The sequence below is a fragment of the Pan troglodytes genome, chromosome 15, assembly GCF_028858775.2.
Source record: "Pan troglodytes isolate AG18354 chromosome 15, NHGRI_mPanTro3-v2.0_pri, whole genome shotgun sequence".
In the NCBI taxonomy this organism is placed as follows: Eukaryota; Metazoa; Chordata; class Mammalia; order Primates; family Hominidae; genus Pan; species Pan troglodytes.
Genome location: NC_072413.2, coordinates 54,871,085 through 54,896,001, shown reverse-complemented (window position 1 = coordinate 54,896,001; position 24,917 = coordinate 54,871,085). Strand labels below are relative to the sequence as shown.

At 40.0% G+C, this 24,917-nt stretch overlaps 1 protein-coding gene across 1 annotated transcript in view; it reads right to left on the bottom strand.

Annotated features, from left to right (window-relative positions):
* Nucleotides 1–229: 229 nt before the first annotated feature.
* The window catches only part of LOC100612997 (uncharacterized), a 108,780-nt gene continuing 84,092 nt past the window's right edge, over nucleotides 230–24,917 (bottom strand). The window contains exon 3 of the mRNA XM_009427955.4: nucleotides 230–1,207. Within this exon, the coding sequence (XP_009426230.3) occupies nucleotides 1,147–1,207 (61 nt within the window). The 3' untranslated portion in view covers nucleotides 230–1,146. The remainder of the gene's footprint in view (nucleotides 1,208–24,917) is intronic.

The window sequence follows — 24,917 nt, the reverse complement described above, 5'->3', positions numbered from 1 at the left end:
TGTGTTGCCCAGGCTGGTCTTACTTAAACTTCTAGGCTCAAGTGATCCTCCTGATCAGCCTCCCAAAGTGCTAGGATTACAGGCGTGAGCCACTGTATCCGGCCAAAAGTGTTCTTTAATCAACAAAGGGAAAGGATAAGTCTGACTATATTATCTATTGAATATAAATGTGTAAAGATCAATTTTGACAAAGTCACTGACAAATTTGCAGAAATTATAGCTCAAGGTGAAAAGCAGAAATTATAATATTATTTATTACTGCAACAGACTGATATGTAGACACAATATTTTTCCCTTTTCTCAAAAAAATGCCTTAATATACTCAAAGACTATTAATTCATTATTTCCATTTTTTGTACTATAATCTCTATTTATTTAGAATTCTTTATTTTTCCTTTACCTGAACAATTATAAATTTAAACTTCAGTAAAATAAAATATTCATAGTTTACATTTCTTTTTTAGACATTATTATTATTGGTTTCATTTTATAAATTTTACAGAAGATAATTTTGTTGTATAAGACGAGGGAAGTGTGAAAAAATGATCTGCTCAAGGTTTCAAATGCCCCGGGTGTCTACTGGAGCAAAGAAAATAAATTATATTACCTTACATGATTGGAGGATATGGATATTATTCAAATAATCTAGCTAATGGTTTTCTAATAGATTGCCCATTCTTATAAAATAATAATTAAAAACAAATATCAAGTAAAACTAGGTTTGTATACAACTAAATCTTTGATAATTAAAAAGGTCAGTCAATAACTCAAAATCATTGTGACTGATCAATTATAACATCAATTATCATTGTAGTATACATATGTAGAAACACTAATTAGTGAAATCCTAGATAACAAAATGTTACGTAACAGAACATTAAGAAGTTAAAACAAGTGCTTATGGTGAATACTATTTAATTCACACTTCTATTTCTTAAATAATATAAAAGTCATCTGAAGTTTACTGTGTTCAATCTCAAGTAAAATTTTCATAGCCCTAAAATATAATTTCAAATAGTACTTTTCTGGTAAAAAAAAGAATTATCACATATTTCATTATTCTCATTGAGATTTATATGTTTTGATGAACTAAATAATAGTTGTAAGACTTAGTTTCTCCAAATTAGCTGATTAAATTAGTCTTCGTTACTCAACTATTTGTTGATTCCTGGCACCGGCAAGACTTCTAATATATGCACAGGTAAGTCTATGAGGAAAAATAATTGCAACATGAAATTACAGGCTGTATGATGAAAAGAAACCAGTGCTCCATCATTCAGATCTCTTTGAATTTACTTTTCAGTTGTTGCTGAAAACCAATTGCTGCTGGTCAAGGCTGGGTTGTGGACCTTGGTTAGGTTTTCACAAGAAGGGCTTCTATTTTCCACCCCAATAGCCTCAGGCACAAATAGGCACCTACAGGTTCATTTGGGCATCAATGGAGTGGCATACAGCTCAATATTCATGCTGAAGCTCCCTTAGCTACACAAATCTGACATCCTGTCAACACATTGACCCAAATTTGTATATGCAAAGGTTTGCCTTAGCAACCTTGGCAGCTAGGAGATCTCAGAAAGGAAGCCTACCCTTTGGGGGAGGTGATGCTTCCTTAAAAATCCAGTTTTTATCAAATTTCTCACTTAAAGGGATACTCATTGCCTTTCATCTAGAAGTAAAATTGTGAATGAATTACAACTCACGAATTTCCATAAATTGTACCGTGTGGTTTTCACTGCAACTTTTGCTGGCTGTGAAGAAGAAAACAGCCCAAATAAAGCCTAAATAATCACTCAGCAATTAGTAGCTGAGTAAGCAAATATGTCAGCCCCAAACTAGGCATTGCAGCTCTAGGAAAAAGCCTGTGGCAGGTACTCTCGAACACAGGTTACTTCGAATAAACATACACACCTAGCTGGCGAGATTACAGGTGTGTGTGTGTAAAAACTGAAACTATCATGGAGAAGCTAATTATGACAAATTCCAAGTGAGTAGTATGGAAAGTAAATACCACACATGTTCATAAAAGAGAGAAATCTGTGCATGTTGAAGAAGCAGGCGGGCAGATCAGCATGTGCTAAGGTGAGTCTTGGATTAATCTGAACATCAAATTGGCCAGTAACATGCTTATAAACTTTAAAAGCTTTACGAAAAGTAAGACTTTTGAATAGACAATAGGAATACTTCCTTATTATGTCAAAGTATAATACCTTTCTATTTAATGATAATGTTTCTATATTAAATTATATTCAGTTTCTGATCCCTAAAGATTTCCAAGTCATTTTTTGCTACTTTTTGGATCTCCTATTATAAGGCTAATTATTCTTCATATCATGAACAGTTACTCTACCATCTTACCCTGACATACAGTGCCAATCTTCCCTTCTCACCTTCCACAAGTGGAGAATACCTCTTCATCCATTACCCTGAAGAGAAGGTTGACATATTCTTTAATCTACTTACTCTTTATCAAACCCTCCTCACCTTTATCCCACAACTCATACTGGTAAAGTCTGTGCCCTCCTTGATTGACACCCCTTTTCCTGTTGTCACTACCATCAGCCATTCTCCAGCACATTGATTCAGATTTCTCTCCATCCTATCTCCCGCCATTCCTCAGTGCAGCCTCTAGATCAGGGGTCCCCAAACCCCAGGCCACTGACCATGGCCTGTTAGGAACTGGGCTGCACAGGAGGTGAGTGGAAGGTGAGTGGCAGGTGAGTGAGCCTTACGGCCTTAGCTCCGCCTCCTGTCAGATCAGTGGCATTAGATTCTCACAGGAGCGTGAACCCTATTGTGAACTGCGCATGCCAGGAATCTAGGTAGTGTACTCCTTATAAGAATCTAAAGCCTGATGATCTGAGGTGGAACAGTTTCATCCCAAAACCATTGCCCCCAACCCACCCCCATATGTGGAAAAATTGTCTTCTACCAAACCGGTCCCTGGTGCCAAAAAGGTTGGGAACCACTGCTCTGGATTGTGTCTCCTGCCATTCCTGTGCAGCCTTGAGATCTTTTCAGCCTCTGTAACTTTTACTGCTACTCCTCTGTTTTCTTTTTTCTTTTCTTTCCCTTTTTTTTTTTTTTCAGAGACAGTGTCTCGCTCTGTTGCCCAGGCTGGAATGCAGTGGTGCGATCTTGGCTCACTGCAGCCTAGATCTCCCTGGTCTCAGGTGATCCTCCCACCTCAGCCTCCCGAGTAGCCAGGACTACAGGAAAACACTGCTACATCTGGCTAATTTTTATATTCTTTTTAGAGATGGGGTCTTGACATGTTGCCCAGGCTGGTGTTGAACTCCTGGGCTCAAGCAATCAGTGCACCTCAGCCTCCCAAAGTTCTGAGATTACAGGTGTGAGCCACTTCACCCAGACTGTTTTTTTTACATTCATGCCATGAATCTTACTTGTCAGAATCATGTTTATAATATATTTTAATTTGTCAAAAGAAAACACACTTTGGAGACATCTGCCATCACCTGTTGTAGGACTAAGTATCTAAGAGGAGAGGAGGAGATAAGTTATTGTACCAATCATAAGTAAATGTCTTTCAACATATAAAACAAATGCATATCGTAGAGCCTCCTGAACAAATGATTGTGCAGTCTTTGTGAAAGTTACCAGTGAAAATTTTGTTAATGTCATATCCTTCCAAAGTCAAAGATGCTTGAGGACCGTCCCCCCAAATTTTGAACTCATGGGCCAGGCATGGTGGCTCACACATGTAATCACAGCACCTTGGGAGGCTGAAGTGGGCAGATCCTTTGAGGCCATGAGTTCAAGACCAGCCTGGGCAAAACAGTGAGACCCTATTTCCACAAAAAGAAATTTTAAAAATTAGCCTGGTGTGGTGGTGTGGGGTGCCTGTGGTCCCAGAAACTGGGGAGACTGAGGTGGTAGGATGACTTGAGACTGGCAGGTCAAGGTTGCAGTGATCCGTGATCATGTCACTGCACTCCAACCTGGGTGACAGAGTGAGACCCTGTCTCAAAAACAAATTAATTAATTAATTAATTAAAAAATAGAGCTCATGTGTAATTTTTTATTAGTAATGACTTAGTAACTATTAAAATACAATTAGTGAATATTAAAACAGAATTCTTTATTAGTAACTACTAAATGCAGTTGTTTTATTAGAGACTTCTGAAATAGAATTTCTTTTCATATGTCTAAAACCATAAATGTAGGTCTCTGGCCATTTTAAACTGTTGCATCGTAAATGCCAGGAGGACTGAGAAGATTTGAGTTTAATTTCCAAGTCCGCCACTTAATGGCACTGTGACTTTTGACAAATAACTTCATCTCTCAGTTTTCCCATCTGTAAAGTAGGGATAATTATAACATTAGTTCAGGTCACCGAATGTTATTAAAAGAGAAAACAGATGTGAAAATAGTTTATATATTTTAGAAGCACATAGCAAATGCTAATTGCTGTTATTTCTTTTCTTTCCTTTTTCTCTTTTTCTTTTCTTTTCTCTTTTTTTTTTTTTTTTTTTTTTTTTTGGAGACAGAGTTTCGCTCTTGTCACCCAGGTTAGAGTGCAATGGCACAACCTCAGCTCACTGCAACCTCCACCTCCCAGGTTCAAGCAATTCTCCTGCCTCAGCCTCCGGAGTAGCTGGAATTACAGGCGCCCACCACCACGCCCAGCTAATTTTCATATTTTTAGTAGAGACGTGGTTTTGCCATGTTGGCCAGGCTGGTCTCGAACTCCTGACCTCAGGTGACCTGCCCACTTTGGCTTCCCAAAGTGCTGGGATTACAGGCGTGAGCCACTGTGCCCAGCCAAATTGCTGTTATTTCACAATATTGCACTGACAAATTTAATACTGTGGCTAAGGCTGTGGGCCACAGTCAGACTGCTTGGATTTAATTCTTACTTTCCTTCCCCAGTTACTAGATATGTGACCTTGGAGGTCCTTTAATTTCTCTAAGACTCGGTCTCCTTACTAAAAAGGTATAGTACCTATTGAGTAGGATGTACTGAAGCTCAGATGAGATAAGGAAAACAAAGCACTTATAGCACTATCTGGAAAATTGCAAAATACAGAGTCATACATCATGTAACGACGTTTCAGTCCATGACAGACCACAGTATAGTTTCGTAAGATTATGATGGAGCTGAAAAATTCAATCACTCAGTGATGTCTTAGTCGTCATAATGTCATAGTGCAATGCACTAACATGTTTGTGGTGATGCTGATGTAAACAAACCTACTGCATTACTAGTTGTGTAAAAGTACAGCATGTGCAATTATGTATGTACATAATATTTGATAATGATAATAAATGACTATGATACCAGATTATGCATTTACTACACAAATACTATACTTTTTATTGTTTATTGTTTATTGTGTACTATACTTTTTATTGTTATTTTAGAGTAATCCTTCTACTTAAAAAAAGAAAATTCAACTATAAGACAGCCTCAGGCAGGTCCTTCAGGAGGGATTCCAGAAGAAGGCATTGTTGTCATAGGAGATGACAGCTCCATGCGTGTTATTGCCCCTGAAGACTTTCCAGTGGGACAGGATATGGAAGTGGAAGACAGTGATATTGATGATCCTGACCTTATGTTGGCCTAGGCTTAAGTGTGTGTTTGTGTCTTAGTTTTTAACAAAAATGTTAATAGAGTAAAAAAAAAAACTTCTAAAAATTTAAAAATAGAAAAACACTTATAGAATAAGGATACAAAGAAATATTTTTGTACGGTGAGTGCTACGATGTTTGTAAGTGTTATTATAAGAGTCAAAAAGTTAAAAACATTTAAGTTTATAACGTAAAAAAGTTACAGTAAGCTGAGGTCAATTTATTATCAAAGAAAGAAATTTTTAAAATAAATTTTAGTGTAGCCTATGTGTACAGTGTTTATAAAATCTAGAGTAGGTACAGTCATGTTCTCAGCCTTCACATTCACTCACCACTCACTCACTGTCTCAGCCAGGGAACCTTCCAGCCCTGCAAGCTCCATTCATGGTAAGTGGCCTATGCAGGTGTGTACCATTTAAAATCTTTTATACTGTATTTTCAGTGTGTTTTTTCTATGTTTAGATACATAAATACTTACCATTGTGTTACAATTGCCTACAGTATTCAGCACAGTATGATGCTGTACAGGTTTATAGCCTAGGAGCAATGGGCTATACCACAGAGCCTAGATGTAGGCCTCACTCTCATGTAGCATATGTCTTAATTGCAGTAAGGAAGATGTGTAGTAGGCTACACCATCTAGGTTTGTGTATGTATACTTTGTGATGTTTGCACAATAACAAAATTGCCTAATGATGCATTTTGCAGAACATATCCCTGGTGCTGAGCAATGCATGACTGTGTGAATAGATGTTCATTTATTCATTAATTTACTCAACAAATATTTATCGAGTGCCTACTCCATGCCTATTCTAGAACTGAGAATACAACACAGAATATAAGACAGAAAAAGCCCTTACTCTGTTGTAGCATATATCTTCGTTGTAGTAAGGAAGGTTTTATCATTATTGCAAATAACAAAATAAATGTTAAACATATCTGGAGGTGATAGCACGCTCTAATGAAAATAAAACAGGGCAAATGTTATAGAATAACTTAGAATCTCTATTATTAGCCATCAGAAGCTGATTTTTCCCACCACTGCTCTTCCTTTTAAATCTACGTTGTGGAGTTGTTTCTTTCTCATGCACGGGCTCCACTTTGACTTAGAGAGATGTAAACACACTTTTAAGACATTTCCCCTCCTAATGTCACATAAGAACAATAACACTCTCACACAACATTGGAAATCTAAGCATCATATAATGAAGCCATGGCTTGTAGTCACATAAATGAACAGAGAACTCAGTGTAAACGCTCTTAAACCTATATAGGCTTTGGAAAGCCAATCTTTTATTTATGGTACTCCAACATTTTCCAAATTAACACATGTTTATGAAACAATTACTACATGAAAGTCTCTATAAGAGACATAAAGTGATATAAGAAAATAGTTCCTATTGTCAAGAAATTAATAGTCTAGTTGGAAGAGAAAAGATAATAATATGTTTAAAGTTAAATAACCTAAAAGACTTAATTTACATTTCAAAATAACAATAAAAATCACTAATTACCAAATAAATTATTTGAATAGGTCAGTTCAAAAGAAAACTCAAAAGACAGAATAACATTTCTAATTTGGATAGCCAGGGAGGTTTGCATTTGAAAAACTGGGAGAAGACAGTATTTCAAGTGGAGAGTATAGTTTAAACAAATGTCTGTTGACAAGTGAGTGTAAATACATTTCAAGTAGAATGAGTTTAACTATTTGCCTATAGAAAAATTCAGAAGAAAAGGTAGAAATGTGGCTAAAACACAAACGACTTCAGGATGTTTAACAAAAAAAAAAAAGAGAGAAGATACATGCAGTAAAAATCTGCACCTTGAGAATGTTTATTTTGTCATCTGTAATGGTAAACAAAGAAAGAAAGTGAAAAGAAAAAGTAAGTAAAGGGGAAGGAAAGGAAAGGAAAAATATATTAGGAAACTATTGTACATAATAAGGTGGAATATTATGTTGCCATGAAATGGTCATTGTGCAGACTTTGTGGAAACCTTGAGAAATATTTGTGGTGTCATGTTAAGTGAGCAAATCAAAACTATGATTTGATTCTATCACTGTGATTCTCCACTACCAATTTAAAATAGATCTGTATGCATGTTAATGAAGAAGATATTTACAAAGGTTGTTAACAAAGAATTAAGGGAAACTAACAAGCAGCATTATGGCACCACTGGGCTGGCATCAGTGAAGGGACAAAACCACCTGAGACCGGAGGGGCACAGGGAGTGGTTATGGGAAACTGGAAAGAGCTGTGGTGGAGGAAAGTTCATCAACAGAGGCTGTGGCCTTAGGATGTGGCCTCATGCAGCCGCTGCCTACCAACAGACCAACAGAGAGAGAGCCAGGAGAATAAATACCCTCATCCTTCCCCTGACTCTGATCTCTTGCCGATGCCTCCTATAGATAGACTGTCATCAGGCCAGGCGTGGTGGCTCACACCTGTAATCCCAGCACTTTGGAAAGCCAAGGCGGGCAGATCACCTGAGGTCAGGAGTTCAAGACCAGCCTGACCAACATGGAGAACCCTGTCTCTACTAAAAATACAAAAAATTAGCTGCTCATGGTGGCACATGCCTGTAATCCCAGCTACTGGGGAGGCTGAGGAGGAGAATCGCTTGAACCTAGGAGGTGGAGATTGCGGTGAGCCAGGATCGCACCATTGCACTCCAGCCTGGACAACAAGAGCGAAACTCCGTCTCAGGAAAAAAAAAAAAAAAATAGATGTCCTCAAAAAGAAACCCCCAGCAAAGAAAGCCAGCAAGGAAGCCTGAATACCACAGTCAAAGAGGTCTGCTTCAGCCTCTCTCACATGTCACCTATGCCTATTTACTATGTTAACACGATGCTTCAAATGTTTCATTCAGCGCGAACAGCACAGTGAGTGACTCCATCATCAATGTTTCCATAGTATATTATATATAATCATTCATCCCTCAAATACCAAGTTACAGAGCTAAGGACCGTTTGCAATGCTAGTCCCTGGGGAAACAAAGATGAATGACTTCTGCCCTAAAAGCTCACAGTCTAATGCAGGAAAACAAACATGCAGAAAAAAATGTGGTGAATATTATCTTAGAAGCACACGGTGGTAAACACAGGAGTACAATGGTAGGCTAGAGAGCTCAGTTTGGGCTTAGAAGTACAATGGTAGGTTAGGAACAGGAAGGAGGAAGGAGGCAATTCTGCCTAGGAGTTTCAGGGAAAGCGTCAGAGAAATTACTTTGGAGGTGAGTAGTAAGGGATAAATAGAGGTTTTCCAGAATTGGGAAGTGGGAGAAGAGCATCCAGATTGAAAGTGTAGCGTGTGCAAACATAAAGTGTTTGAAAATTAGGGAAAGTGGAGTTTGAATCATTGCAGAGGAAATCGAGGAGGGTTAGGTGGAGACAGACAAGGGATAAGGCTAGAGAGACAGGTCATACAGAGAGTCAGGTGATAAGTAGTCCCTGAGTGCCAGACTCACTCCTGGGTCTTTTCTAGGAAGCCTTCCATCACCCCGAAGGCAGGACGAGCCACCACTGTCCTTTGCACACTCTTCATGCATTTCTCACAGCAGTCACTTTATTATGTTGAAATGGTCTGTTCATGTTTTCATCTTTCCCACTAGATCGTAAGTTCATGAAGGGCAGAAACTTTTATTCACCTTTGTGGTAACACATGGTCTGGCATATGGTAAGCAACAAAGAAATGTTTGTTGAACTAAGGGAGCCTGAAAAGGTCTTTCTGTTATAGAATGTGTAGTGAGGGGGTCTGCAAGCTTTTCTTTTCGGCCCCACCTAAGTACAGGTGCTGGCTTTTCCTTTCTCTGCTTCCCTCTCCCATGCCCCATCATTCCACCAAGTATCCAAAGTTCCGCCTGCCATCTTGAGGGCTATGAGTATTCCAATGTTTTGAAAGGGAGGTTTGTACTCAGCAGATAAATCGAAGAGAATAGCTGTTGTGCTTCCATTTCTTTGGGATTTTGATGTATCGAAAATGGTGAAGCAGAAAATCTAACTGCCTCCATGAGTGCGGGGCGGGGGTGGGAGTTGAGTATTAGGAGAAGATTGAAGTCCTGAGTGATGTAGAACCTGAACCAAGTTTGAGTGGTAGGTAAAAATGTGAGTAGCTAATGAAAAAAGGGAAAGGCATTCTCAGTCCTGAATAAGCACAATCATCCATTTTCTCTGCTCTTTACCCTGCGTTATTCAGTAATGCTAAAAATGTATGCAAACTCGTGCTGATTCCTTATTGTTGCTCCTCATGTAGTATAATGCCTGGAACATTTTAAACACCAGTTTCAACATGGATTGAATTGACTAGTTATAACCCAGCTCAACTCATCTCTCTTCTACCAGCCTACTAAGGAAAAGACCCATTTAAGCTGTTTCCTAAAAAAAGATAAGCTGTCATATAAACAGAGACTGTAAACAATAAGTGTAACATTTATCTCTTGCTTAGAACTGGATATAACCACATCAACATGCGCTGTTAGAAGTGCTTTACAAAACTGAGCTTTCTGAATTTCCTCCTTCATAAGTTGCATAATACTTCTACGATGCTCAAGACTATGTTGTATAGGATGTTCATTGCATAAGGACATGCAGCTGAGGGGATACCTGAGAGCTCAAATCCAGTACAAATTCTATGCAATAAGCCATGCCTGGGAGTTGCATAGATCCAGAGAAGTCAGCTTTTTAAATTTGTACAATAGTTTTTGTGGGCTAGCAGTGCCCTCACTATACTCCTTTGCTTCTCTTCCTGTTCCCTATTCTCACTGGAAAAGGTGGACTGAAATCTTGATGACGATACTACCATTACCATCTTCATTACATTTTTGGTACACTGGTGTCCTCAAAAGATGGTACCAAGGCAAAAGTTATGACCTAAGTCTTTATTAGAAGGTGTAATGCCAGAGTTTTAAGAGTGAGGGAGACTGGACATGGTGGCTCACGCCTGTAATCCCAGCACTTTGGGAGGCTGAGGGGGTGCTGATCACGAGGTCAGGAGTTCAAGACCAGCCTGACCAACATGGTGAAACCGCGTCTCTACTAAAAGCACAAAAATTAGCCAGGCATGGTGGCACACGCCTGTAATCCCAGCTACTCAGGAGGCTGAGGCAGGAGAATTGCTTGAACCTGGAAGGCAGAAGTTGCAGTGAGCCGAGATCGCGCCACTGCACTCTAGCCTGGGCAACAGAGCGAGACTCCATATCAAAAAAAAAAAAAAAAACAGACTGAGGGAAAAGGGGAATTGAAGCATAGAAGAAAGAAAAGCGGGTAAAACATGGTAAGTTGACCACAACTTCATAAGAAAACACAGTTGGCCATGCACAGTGGCTCGTCCCTGTAATCACAGCACTTTGGGAGGCCAAGGCAGGAGCATTGCTTGAGCCCAGGAGTTGGAGACCTGGACAACATAGCAAGACCTCATCTCACAAAATAAAAAAATTAAAAAAAAAAAAGGAAAAGAAAACACAGTCAGTTGTTTAGTCCTAGGGGACATCTTCCAGGCAGGCTACTATGGAGCTCCCAGCTGTTCCTTGTCTCTCATTGTCTGAATCTGGCCCTATGCAGCCAATTCACTCCTCAAATGCACTACCCAGCTTCATTGCCATCTGCTGGAGAAGACAAATTCCATACCCCAATATGTGTGATCCATCTGGGTCCACAAGTGATGGAGAAGCTACAGCCTATGTGGGTGCAGCAGGGTCAGGTCTGGGTGCTGGAGCTGCCGTGGCTCCTGTTGGACCAGATGTAGGGCAGGCCGAGTGAGAATTGAGTAAGCTTTAGAAGCCTTGGTAGTTTTAAAAGACAATGGTAGTGACAATGGTGGTGACCAAGTTCCATACCAAGCAAGCAGAGGAGGCCCAGGAGGCACTCAAGCCAAGCAAATCTGGGGAGGCCCAGAAATCTGGTCTGAAATACCTACAGTCAGTGAATATTGCTGTAAAAAAAAAAGGATTAAAAATCTCATTTCTTGAGCCCCGGATGTCAAGGCTGAAGTAAGCCATGATGGTGCCACTGTACTCCAGTGGGTGACAAAGCAAGACATTTTGTCTCAAAAACAATTAAAAAATAAAAACAAAAAATCTTATCCTTTCTTGATGCTTGTTAATATGAAAATAAAGCAAAATTCCTGCTTTTGATGACTCATTCCCACAAGAAAGGTTAATCATCGTATGAATTTTCGTATGTTTACATGGACAAGATATCAATGATAAGGAAAATGGGCCCAGATGTGCCATAGCCATATGAATGCATACAAAAGTGACTTCTTATGGTTATCCATCCATTGGTGCATGCAAATAGCTTTGTTTTAAACAATGACAGTCATTGTGTTGGGATTTACATGTAGTTGAGATTCACTTGATCATTCAGAACCAATTTATTCCTAAAACATTATGACAAATATTATATCACATAATCGATGGGCTCATAAAACAATGTCTGCTGCATGGTTGCTAGCTTTGTATTTAAACCTAGGTTAGAATACATAGCATAGCACAGGATAGGATAGGATAGTTAGAAGAATAATTTGCCAGCCAAGTGTGGTGGCTCATGGCTATAATCCCAGCACTTTGGGAGGCCAAGGTGGAAGCATCCATGAGCCCAGGAGTTCAAAACCAGCCCATCCCTATAAAACTAAAAATTTTAAAAAACTAGCTGAGTGTGCTGGTGCACGCCTGTATTCCCAGCTATTCAGGAGGCTGAGGAAGGAGGATCACTTGAGCCCAGGAGGTTGAGGCTCTAGTGAGCTGTGTTCCAGCCACTGCACTCCAGCCTGGGCAACAGAGTGAGATTCTGTCTCAAAAATTAAATAAATAAATAATAGCCTGTTTTATAAACATGGCTTTAACAAAATATAAGTTTATTTCTTTTTCATGTAAAAGTCAAGGTGCAAGCAATTCAAGGTTGCTATGACAGTTCCTTGGTCATCTGCAACCCAGGCTGTTCTCACTTTCCACTTTGCTCACAAGGGTGGCTTTTGTCTGCATAGTCCAAGATGGCAATTCAACCAACACATCCACCCCTAAGCAACTGGTCCAAGTAAACAAACGGAGGAGGAAGAAGAAAAGGAGTGTCCTTTTTCTTCAATATCACTTCTTAGAAGTTGCATACACCGTTCTCTTCATATTCCATTGTTCAAAACCTAGTCATCTAAACACATGTAGCTATAAAGAAGACTGGGAAATTTTGTTTTTTTCCTAGATAATCTTGTGTACAGATAAAAATCTGTGACTATTGCCCTACAAGAAAGGGATCTTACAGGACAACTGGCCTTTGTGCCATAAGCATGGTTTCTTAGTTGAAGACCACACAGAGCTCCCAAGAGCAAGCTAAAAAAATTACAACTACTACATTTGTATCTCATAAAACTCATGTTGCACACTGATCAAGGATGAAAAACAGTATTTTAAGTGTCTGCTCTATAACCAGCATTGCTTGGAAGGGTTATATACAACATAGATACAGGATACTACCCCTGCTCTTAAGTATACCTTCCCCACTCATTGGGGAGACAAACTTGAATTACTAGGATAAATTCAAGATAGCACATAATTTATTTTACGTGTATGTTACAATGGTAAGACCTTATGAAGTAGGAAACAGTGTTTTATATGGACCTATGTTCTTCAACTTCAAGAAATCCTCTATTCCCCTAACTCTTAGAATGCCCTTCCACCAGATCCTTACTGGCTGGGTCTTTCACAGCCTTCAGAAAAAGGCTCAAATATCACTTCCTAAGGGTGAAACTATTGTAACTAAAATAGGATTCTTTTCAAGCCCTTGAGGGCAGGGACATTGTCTGTCTTATTCATCACTGCGTCCTAGAGACCAGGGGTCCCCAACCCCTGGGCCACAGACCAGTACCAGTCCACGGCCTGTTAGGAACAGGCCGCAGAGCAGAAGGTGAGGAGCTGGCAAAGAGCAAAGCTTCATCTGTATTTACGGCTGCTCCCCCTCACTTGCATGACTGCCTGAACTCCACCTCCTGTCAGATCAGCGGTGGCATTAGATTCTCTTAGGAGCACGAACCCTACTGTGAACTGCGTGTGTGCAAGGGATCTAGGTTGCATGTTCCTTATGAGAATCTAACTCCAGATAATCTGTCAGTGTCTCCCATCACCCCCAGATGGGACCATCTAGTTGCAGGAAACCAAGCTCAGGGCTCCCCCTGATTCTACATTATGGTGAGTTGTATAATTATTTAATTATATATTACAACGTAATAATAACAGAAATAAAGTACATAATAAATGTAATGTGCTTGAATCATCCCCAAACCATCCCCCCATCCAGTCCATGGAAAAATTATCTTCTGTGAAACTGGCCCCTGATGTCGAAAAGGTTGGGGACCACTGCTGGTGGAGACCTATGATGGTGCCTGGCACATGGCAAGCATTCATAAATATTTGTTGAATGATAAATACATACATGAATGAAGAATTCCCCTAAAGGAAAAGCCCATTGCTTTTATCAAGGGTGGCTTTTGTCTGCATGGTCCAAGATGCAATGCAGTTGAGTATGACCATGAGGATATTGTTTCCAATTCCACATAGCCTTTCTTTTTATTTATTTATTTATTTATTTATTTATTTATTTATTTTTGAGACAGAGTCTCGCTCTGTCGCCCCAGCTGGAGTACAGTGGCGCAATCTCGGTTCACTGCAAGCTCCGCCTCCTGGGTTCACATCATTCTCTGGCCTCAGCATCCCAAGTAGCTGGGACTACAGGTGCCCACCACCACAACCGGCTATTTTTTTTTTCTTTTTGTATCTTTAGTAGAGACGGGATTTCACTGTGTTAGCCAGGATGGTCTTGATCTCCTGACCTCATGATTTGCCCACCTCGGCCTCCCAAAATGCTGGGATTACAGGCGTGAGCCACCGCACCCAGCCTCTAGCCTTTCAATGATAATCCTTTTTCTCCATCTCAGTCACATACCTCTTCTGAGTCTCTCAACAACAATTCTGAATCATTTATCCTTGAAGCCCCCAGACTTCATCTTCTACTTTAGAACACACACACACACGCCAGCAGTCAGCAGTCAGAACCTCCATCTTCCATTCTGGGTCATCTGAATATAGCCCTATCTTCAATTATTTCCAAATTCAGACCTAAACAAAACTGTCCTCACGTCCTGCAGTCCTTAAGCCACTGCTCTGTCCCTCTCCTTCATAATCAAGCTTCTCAAAGTAGTCCAACATCTCTCCTTCCTCATCATCCATTAACTTTTCTCCCGTGGGGATGATGTTCTGACTCCAGCCTTCATCATGCCAACCAAACAACCATCACCAAGACACCAGTGTTTCCAAATTGCCGTATTCTAAGTTGCCAGCTTCTTACTAGACCCGTTTGATGCAGCCCAACTTCAAAACTGGCTTTGCACAGGAGAGACTTCACAAATGAGCAAAGCAAAGCAAAGCAAAGACAAGTTTATTAGAGAAACAGGGTACAGGAAAATGGCTGCTCTATAGACAGAGTAGTAGCAGTAGCAGTAGCAGTAGTAGCAGCAGCAGCAGAAGCAGCAGCCCTCGTAGATTGCTGGCTAGCTATATAATGGCTATTCCTTGATTATATGTTAAATAGTGGGCTATTTGTGAACCTTCTGGGAGTTCCTGGAACCGAGGGTGCCTCCTTCTTTAAGCCATATAAGGTAACTTCCAGGAGTTGCCATGGAATTTGTAAACTGTCATGGCGCCGGTGGGAATTTTTTTTAGCATGTAAATGCATTATTATTAGCGTACAACTAGCAACGAGGGCAACCAGAGGTCTCTTTCATTGCCATCTTGGGTTTAGCTGGTTTTGACCAGTTCCTTTGTTGCAAATCGTTTTGATCAGCTCCTGTTTTCTTGAGCAGGATCTCGTGACCAGTGCTTGGAAAACATGTCCTGCTGATCTCCTAACCATGGGTAGCAGTCATTCTCTTCTCCCTTGACTTCCATGACAACTCTCTTTTCATTCTCCTTTTTTTCCTCTTTCTTCCCAGTTTCCTTTGCTGGCTTTTCCTCTGTCTACCCTGTTCATAACGGTATTACCTAAGATCTTGTTCTCAGCCTTCTTCTCTTATTCTTCATATTGTGCATGTTCTCCATAGACAGTCTCATCTACTTCCATATCATTAGCAGCCACCTGCTCATTTATTTTGATTAATGACCTCACTACTAAACCAGGTGCCCAGACTTTTAGCAGGTGGCTGCTGATAGTCTGACAACTCCCAAAAATCTCTAGTCCACAAGTTTCAGGTATATATATACACATATATATAGTATGTGTGTGTATAACATAAATACATATATATGTGTAAATATACTATGTAAATACTTGTGTGTATATGTATATATGTTTAATTGCCTAGTTGACATCTGCACCTATGACACTTCTAATTCAGGATGTCCTAAATTAAATTTACTATCTGTTATCCCCACACCACCCCTAACCTGCGTTCCTTCTTTATTTTGATTAATAATCTCCCTATCAAACCAGGGGTCCAAACTAGAAAACTTTCAGTCTTCTTAGTGTTCCTCTCTTGCACCAGCTCACTAAGTCCTTTAGCCTCTTCTCCTCAAGTGCTGCTCTCCCCACTGCCAGACCATCAGTCCCTAAAAGTTGGATTTATCCTATTCATCTTTGAGCATCCAGAGATAGTAAAGTTATCCAAAAAGGTAGTAAGGAGGATGAGGGGGGAGAGATTACATAAAATAATTTTGATAATCAGTTCTTAAAGATACTCATTCATTCTAAAATATGTATTTGGCTTTTAACATACATCAAAAGATTTATGATTTACTTAAATTATCACCTCTTTTGTAAATGAATATTCTTTTTCTTACCAACTGGCTATAGCAGGCATGTGTATTAGTCTATAAAATCCAAACTCTTGGCCTTCTAATTTAAAATTGTTACTAGAAAACACTATTGTTACCATTTTACAGTAAGGTTCAGGATACAGCCAACAACCAGAAACCATTCATGAAAATGTTCAGTGAAAATTCTGTCTTTACAATGTGTGCATTGCATTGTTTAATTAGAAAGGAAATCTTGAAATATACCTGTTCCTGCAAAGTAATTCTGTCCACAAAATGGGCAAAGGGAGCGATTTCTCTTTTTGTTCCCCAACCTGTAATTTGGTGGGAGGGGTTTGGGCTATTTTAATTAATTATTGCAAATTAAATATTTCAACAACTTGAAGTGAGTCCTTAAAAGAAGGAAAAAGCATACATAGCTCCCCTCTGCTAAAACGGCAGTTGATGATAGAATTCCTACTGTCTAATCTATAAAAGTCAAACCCGACTTTTCAGCTAATTCCATTTTCTTAAACACAAAAAAAAACAGTGCCACCCCAGTTAGATCCTTTAACACGCACATTAATTTCTACTCACAGCTGTGGCAATTAGAAAGTGTACTTAATGGAGTGTCATGTTAATTGTTTTCAGAGTTAACCAATTTCTCTATTTAATTGTCAATTGATTAACCTATTGAAATGTTAAGTGACTCAGTTTCCTTCCAGAGTAAACAGCAGCAGCATATGGTAGCTTCATCAGCCGAAGGCAGCACTCATTTGCTTGGATTCAATGTGCTGGTATTTTTCTACACCTCCCTGAGCTTTTAATTAGATGAGGCGATGTTACATGTATTTGTCTGCTGGAAAGGTTATCAGTGCCATAGCTGACCTGCAGAGGCAAGGTTGAGTCTAGCAGCTTTAATAGAAATGGTTTTCAGCTATGACTGTTGTACTTGATTGCATTGTGATGTTAATTAACTCAAGACTGCTTTCTTCAGTGTGTGTGTGTGTGTGTGTGTGTGTGTGTGTGTCTTCCCGTCTTTCCTGTAGCACTAACTATGCAATGAGATGTTTTCCGTCATATATATCCACTTATTAAGTACTCATTGGATCCTAATAAGCATGCAAATAGTCAAGAGTTTCTTTAGGCTAATACCACACTACTCAGATTGTGATGCCGTTAAATACATACAATGATCTTTGCCTGTAGCACATTTTTCAGAGAAAAAAGCTAGCTCCCTTTGGTAGAATTTTGCTTCTTTATTTTCATGGTGTGTCATGCCGGGGGATCATTACAACTATAAAGTAAAAAAAAATTTTTTTTTCAATTTAAGCACAGATGATGCCACATAGGGTTGAGAGAATCACACAGACTTGGATTTGGAGGCGTTTTCCAATGTTCTCGTTAAAGATCACTGTGTTTTAGTAGTCAAATTAATGTAAGATCCTGGTGGTGAGCTATTAACTCAGCCTTGCACACTGTTTTGTGATTCGGAATGTGTGTTGCTTGCATGTGTGTTTTTACTGTACCGCACTATTGTTTAATTATGGGACAATTGCCTCAACTGAGCCAGCATTATCATCCTTGATAATGTTGGTAGCAGGCAACTGAGACAAAATGATTACAAACCTATGTTGTGTTCAATAGTTCTTTAGAGGATTTCTCTCTTCATAGTTCTGGCTCATTCATGTTTGATTCAGCACATTTGTTCTTTAAAAAAGGCATAGCTTAGAAGAGTTTCAGGGTGGGTTAATAACTCAACTGAAAATGGCTGCTCGCATTGTAAAAGCTTGTTCCTGCAGTTGCTTGGGGCTTTCTTCAGTTTTGCCGCTCTGCAGCTTCGGCCCAGTTGGTAAACAGCTTAAGTCCAGACATCTTTTCATTCTCTGAGCAGCGGATTGAAGTAAAAATGCATATAAGTGGCGACTGACTGGCGCTGGCCTAACAATAGCCTGTAACATTATGCAAGGGTATTTACATAGGAATAAGGCCTTACTAAAGGAGATGGGGCAATTAATGGTGTGGGCCACACATATAAGGAAAGTTTGTCCAATCCTTTCCTCAATAAAGATCTTTTGTAAAGTGCTATGGAAACTCATAGAGGCCTCAAAGAGATTAAGGGTGGGACTCTCCTAGGACTTTCAAATATATATGTGTGTGTGTATGTGTGTGTGTGTGTGTGTGTGTGTAATCTTTAAAAAGCTAAATGGTATTAAATAAATGCTCAGGAAAGAATATGAATTCCTTGTTTTGTTTTGATCATTTTAGATGGTTTCTCCAACCTGTAAAAGAAGGCAGTTCAGGCTGGGCGCAGTGGCTCACGCCTGTAATCCCAGCACTCTGGGAGGCCGAGCCTGGTGGATCACAAGGTCAGGAGTTCAAGACTACCCTGACCAAGATGGTGAAACCCCGTCTCTACTAAAAATACAAAAATTAGCCAGGCGTGGTGGCAGGCGCCTGTAATCCCAGCTACTCGGGAGGCTGAGGCAAAGAACTGTTTGAACCCAGGAGGCGGAGGTTGCAGTGAGCCGAGATCGCACCACTGCACTCCAGCCTGGGAGACAGAGCAAGATTCTGTCTCAAAAAAAAAAGGCAGTTTATATTTTCAGTTCTCCTATCTTCCTTTTCCTTTTCTTGGTGATGTCTATTGAATAGAAAATCGTTCTGAGATAGTCAAGCTCTTGAGTTATCTTCCTTCCCTGTTTGAAATTGAAGCATCATCTTTAAATATTTGAAAAGTTTTGCTGTCCTTCTTATTTCAAGTCATGTTTAAGAATGGGAGAAAAAACTGTCCGGTGGCCTGGCCTAAGGGGAAGGTCCCGGGATTTTCAGGAGTGTCAAAAGGAGGCCTTGCACAATGAGAATGAACAGCCGCAAAAACAAGCAGGGGCCCAAAAGAAAATGCAGGGTTGTGTCCTAGGAAAATGTGAAAACATTGAGGCAAACCTAGCCCTTTTTTGGGATATATATCTTAATAGAATAAATATCTTGTCAGCCCAAGTAAAAATTAAAAAGTCAAATGCTTAAATTATTTTCAACAAATACTGTCCCAGTATTATCCCCATTGATTTTTTTTTTTTTTTTTGGTGTGTGTGGGGGTGGGGAGAGTGGGAAGTCCTCCTCATTGCACCCCCACCCCTAGCTCACCCATCGCAGCAGTGAAAGACAAATCTGGGGTAGATCTTTCACATGGTTTCATTCTTATCAAAGGCTCCCCATCTGCTTCTGCCCTTGGCCAGAGAGCATTACTGTTTTTATTTCTTTGGGTCAGAATATTTTTAATGAAGTATCATCAGCATTTAAAAAACAAGAGACAGAAGAATATTACTCTTTGGATAACCCAATCCATTTTTACATGTTTCGTGACCAATTAGAGCATCTACTATGTATTTTAAGCAAAGCCCTTCAGCTTCTTTGTTTTCTTTTTAAATGTTTTATCTCACTCAGAGGACATTTTCAAAGAAAGCAGAACTTTGGCAGGGAGTGTTCAAGCTCTGTTTGCACTTTCTGGTGAATCTGTTCTTACTTCCAAAGTTGCTTTTCATCCCATTTCCTCATTTATAGTTGGTTCATGAAATTCATGTCCATATGGGATGAGGGAAATAAAATCTTAATGTGATAATGCATAAGCTTCGGGTGCCCGTGTGTGTGTGCGTGTGTGTGTGTGTGTTTGTGTGTGTGTGTGTGGCGTACAGAGAAAGTGATTTCAGCTGCAGCCCTGTCAAGCAGGCAGAAATCAATGCCTCATTCAGGACTATTGATCAGTACTAAATTAATTAGACTCCAAGGCTTATGGCAGTTGATAAGACAACTTGTTAATTTAGTCAATGATAGTGTTTTCCCTAAAGCAGCAAATACCCTCATCTTTAGAAAAGGCATTTCTAATAGTTGCTGCCAGTTCTTTCTCATTGTGTTCATCTTTCTGGTTTTCTTTTTCTGGGGAAAGGGTAGTTAGGGATAGGTGGGTTTGTGTGGGAAGGAGGGTGTTGGGGGAGCTCTATGGGCAAGGGAGTGCTGTAAAAACGTATATGCTGAGGCACCAGTCTGGAATATGCGTTAGCCCACTCCCATTTTGGTTCCCTTGCCTAACACTGTAGTTTTCGGATGAAAAGAATGCAGCAGCCAGATTATAAGCCGAGACCTTGATTTCCTATGGGGCTTTGGCCACGTAAGGCCACTCTAGCCCTACAAGGATGTTCATTTGGAAGGGGGCTACTTCCTAAACCTTCATTTAGAATTGACTGATACAGATTGCTTTTGCTTTTCATTGAAACCTGCAACAGTGATGGTCATAGTCAATAACAAAGACCTCGGCCCCTGTCGGTAATGCAAACTGTGAATGGAATGAAGGTATCCCAGAATGCCCTGAACATGGGGCAGTACTTCCTGCTGGCTTAGAAGGACAAAAGGACAAAGCCCGGGAGTGTAGGGGTCCCACCAACAGCTCTTGGAGGCAACAGCCTGCTATCAGCAGCACTCCAACCCTCTGAGAATGCTAATAAGCTAGTGAAGAGCTCAGCTTTCTTGCCATAATTCTATAGTGTGGTTGAGGACCCCATAGTGCTCACTAAATAAAGACAACTAATTGAGAATTTTTTGCACATTTTGCCCAGGGGACTTGTTGTTCATTCGATTCTTTGGGGAGAATGTACCCCTACTGACAAGAGTAGCTGATTGTTTTGGCAGCGTCATGTTACTCTTCCCTGGGTCGAAGACTGACTTTCGAAGTATGACAAAAATGTTTAATTTTGATTTTTTTAATTACGTTGCTGGGAATTATTTTAGATCTCAAAGAATAGGCGTTCCAGTGTTCATCTTAAAAAAAAAATCTTGGCAGAGTTTTTGAATTAAAGCCCCATTTTTTTCTTTCTTTCTTTTTTTTTTTTTTTCCTTAAATTGTATTTTCTGTGGTGAGGCCTACATTTTTGTGTCTGCAGGTGACACATTGATTGAAACTAAAATTAATAAATCAGCTGAAAAGCTCACACCTACAGCTCACAGCAGGGCCTAGAAAACACATTTATAAAGGGAGCTTTATGCCCTCATATAAAGAAGGAATAAATTACAGAAGCACTTGTTGCCCTGGGACTTGATTTTGCTTTGCAATCTGGTATCTTATTTTTTGGAGGCTTATTGTTAATCAACAGGTTCCTGGTTGCTTTAGCAGGTGACTTTGCTATTAATCTCTTATTTGACCATTATAGCACATTAATGAGGAGGCTTCAAGATGTGGCTCTATCTTCTGACCAAGGAATTAGTTTAAAAGGTACACTTTTTACTCAATGGCTTGCAGTTAGCCACGTTGAGGACCAAATGCAAAGTAGCATTTTCTGTAGCTTGTGTAGTATTAAGGAGTGTTTTACTAACATATATGTCTTACTGTGCTTTTCTTCTCTCCTACACTTATTTCTTCACCATGGAGGGCAATTATGGAACTTACCAGTCTCTGTTCATTTTTTTTTAACAAAATAGAATTACATATAAATGACAAAATGATATCCTTTCTTATTAATGTGCACTCTTATTTTAATTAAACAATGTCAGTGTTCTTTGGAGGTGTGTTCAGAATTAAAATGTATGATTTGGGAAGGCAAGAGGTTCAACATTTCTCACCAGAACTAGATTAATAAATGTCATTACTAGTGCAGGAATTTAACCATCACGCTTCCCTTTAGAGGCTGAGGTAATTGGAAATGTTTAAGCTTGACAAAAGAAAGAAGTAAATATACCTATGGGGGTAGTTTAGAAATATAAAGAAGGACTGAAGATTTAAGTCTTAAATTTGTAATTACAAGGATCTCCGAAGCACATAATGGTGCAAAACGGCTCAGACAACCCCATATAGGAGAAGAACTGCTTTGTCCCCAGTCTGCAGATATTTCAAAGAACATTCTCTGGCACAAAATTATGATTATTACTCATTTCTTTTCAAATATTCAAGACAATTAGGTTCACACCTCAAGTACCTATGCTGACTATCTTCTAAACCTAAGAAATGTCAAGTTTGTGTCTTTCTTACTTTTAACTTCACAAAATTAAGGGTTTCTGCCAACTGGGGTACATTTGATGTCATCGTCTATCTTACCTTTTCAGACTAAGTCCTGAAGTATCTTCATTCTGGAGGTTAAGGTCGACATCATCATCGCTTTCATTAAGAAATTTTCTGGTTAGGTTTCATGAGAGGAGGAGGCAAGTTAGAGGTATTAGCAAAAACGTTTAATGTTAATCGCAAGAATGCATGAGTGTGAACATTAACAGGGCCTTCAGACTTGACATTATTTTTGAAACGTTTGTCCTTAAAAATACATACCAACAAAAAATCATCAGGGTTATCCTGATGATATCCTAGGGCTGTAATATTAAGCCACCCTCATAGATGGGGACAACTGGAAATACTACTATCCTCTTAAAAGGGTTATCCAAGTAGCTAGCGTAAGCATTGGAATTACACTACCAAGCTGACCATCATAAGAAGCAGAGGGACCCTTATCTCCTCCAAAATCAACATTGCTACCTGGAATCTGGATCTTCATTCTAGATTTATTTGTTTGGGCCAATAAGCTAGAAGACTTTGGTGAGGGTTGCCCCCACCCACCTCCAACAACCATACACACACACATACACACAACACACACACACACACACAAATAGTTGACTGAAGCCTTGTTTTTCTTTTAAAAGTGGGGAAGAAAAAATTCTGTTCTGTACTGCACAATAACAAAACTTATGCCCCAGTGACACAAAATCAACTGGTTTAAGTCTCCATGTACCTTTGACAAGCCTGTAATCCCAGCTACTTGGGAAGCTGAGGCATGAGAATCGCTTGAATCTGGGAGGTGGAGGCTTCGGTGAGCCGAGATTGTGCAACAGAGCGAGACTCCGTCTCAAAACACACACACACACACACACACACATACACACATCTTACATTAAAAGAAATTGAGGAAGTGGCTAGTGTATTCTAAGAACAGTCAGGTTAAATTTTTTTTTTAATAATCGTACTACAAATTATTAGAAAACAAAGTTTGTACCAGAGTGTTGGAGTCTGTGGCTGCTCTAGCTTGTGTTTACAATGAAAGAAAGTTACTGTTAGAGAACTTTCCCCTCCCCCAGTTCTCCCTCAAGTACTTCCAGCGAGGGAGGTTTTCAGCCCTTTTTGTCTTTTACAACTTAAGCAAGATCAGACACATTTCTGCAATGCATATGCAGATTTTGCCTCTTGTTACTTTCTCTAATGAGCGTTCACTTAATCAGTTTGACAGTAGCCTTTATCCCCCAGGCCCCTCCGCCCCCCCTTTTTTTTCCACATCCACTAAGAAAGTTTTTAGGAAAAAAAAAAGTGTTAACAGATTCGAGGGGGTGTTAGCGATGTGAAATGGTAGCTGGCCTAAGTGGAGTGACTCACAGGGCTTTACTTCTACCACTGGTTCTGTCCAGCTTCTGAAAAGAGGGAGCTGGTCTGCCGAGCTTATGAGGTAGCATGTATTTTCATCACCAGTAGAAAATGATTTTCCTTTTCAATAATTGAAAACGATTGTTTTTTGTTTGTTTGTTTAATACAGGGTCTCACTCTGTCACTCAGGCTGGAGTGTAGTAGTGTGATCTTGGCTCACTGCAACCTCTGCCTCCTGGGCTTGGGTGATTCTCCCACCTCAGCCTCCTGAGTAGCTAGGACCACAGGTGCGTGCCACCAAGTTCAGCTAATTCTTGTAATTTTTTTTTTTTTTGTAGAGACTGGATTTTGCCATGTTGCCCAGACTGGTCTCGAACTCCTGAGTAATCTGCCCTCCTTAGCCTCCCAAAGTGCTAGGATTAAGGTGTGAGCCACCATGCCTGGCTGATTAATTGTTACAATTTTTCCAAACACTTGAGTATATGTCTCATAGCTTCATACCTTTATCTTGCCAAGAGCACTTTTTAAAAATTTATGCAAGAGACAATCTTGCTATGAGACACCAGGAACCGACCCACATTGTCATTCTCTCACCAAATTGCCCAACAGGGCATTCTAGATCATCTGAGCATTCTTGACCTTGTTCATTGCCTTTTCTGCCTGGGAGTACCAAGCACAGGGGCAGAGGGCAGGTAGGTTTAAATCTAATATTGTTCAATCTTCCCAGGGAATGGGTGATGATACCCAAATCCTGGGAATTCTCTCTCTCTCTCTCTCTCTCTCTCTCTCTCTGTCTGTCTGTCTCTTTTGAGATAGGGTCTTGCTCTGTTGCCCAGGCTGGAGTGCAATGGCACAATCATAGCTCACTGCAGCCTTGATCTCCTGGTCTCAAGTGATCCTCCCATCTTAGCCTCCCAAGTAGCTGGGTCAACAGAAATGTACCAGCACTCATGTTTTGTTGCTGTTGTTGTTTGTTTTTTAGTAGAGATGAGGTCTCACTATCTTGCCCAGGCTGGTCTCCAAATCCTGAGCTCAAGCAATCCTCCCACCTTGGCCTCCCTAAGGGCTGGGATTACAGGTATGAGCCACGGTGCCCAGTCTTTTTTTTTTTTTTTTTTTTTTAAAGAGCTGGGGGTCTCACCATGTTGCCCAGGCTGGTCTCCAACTC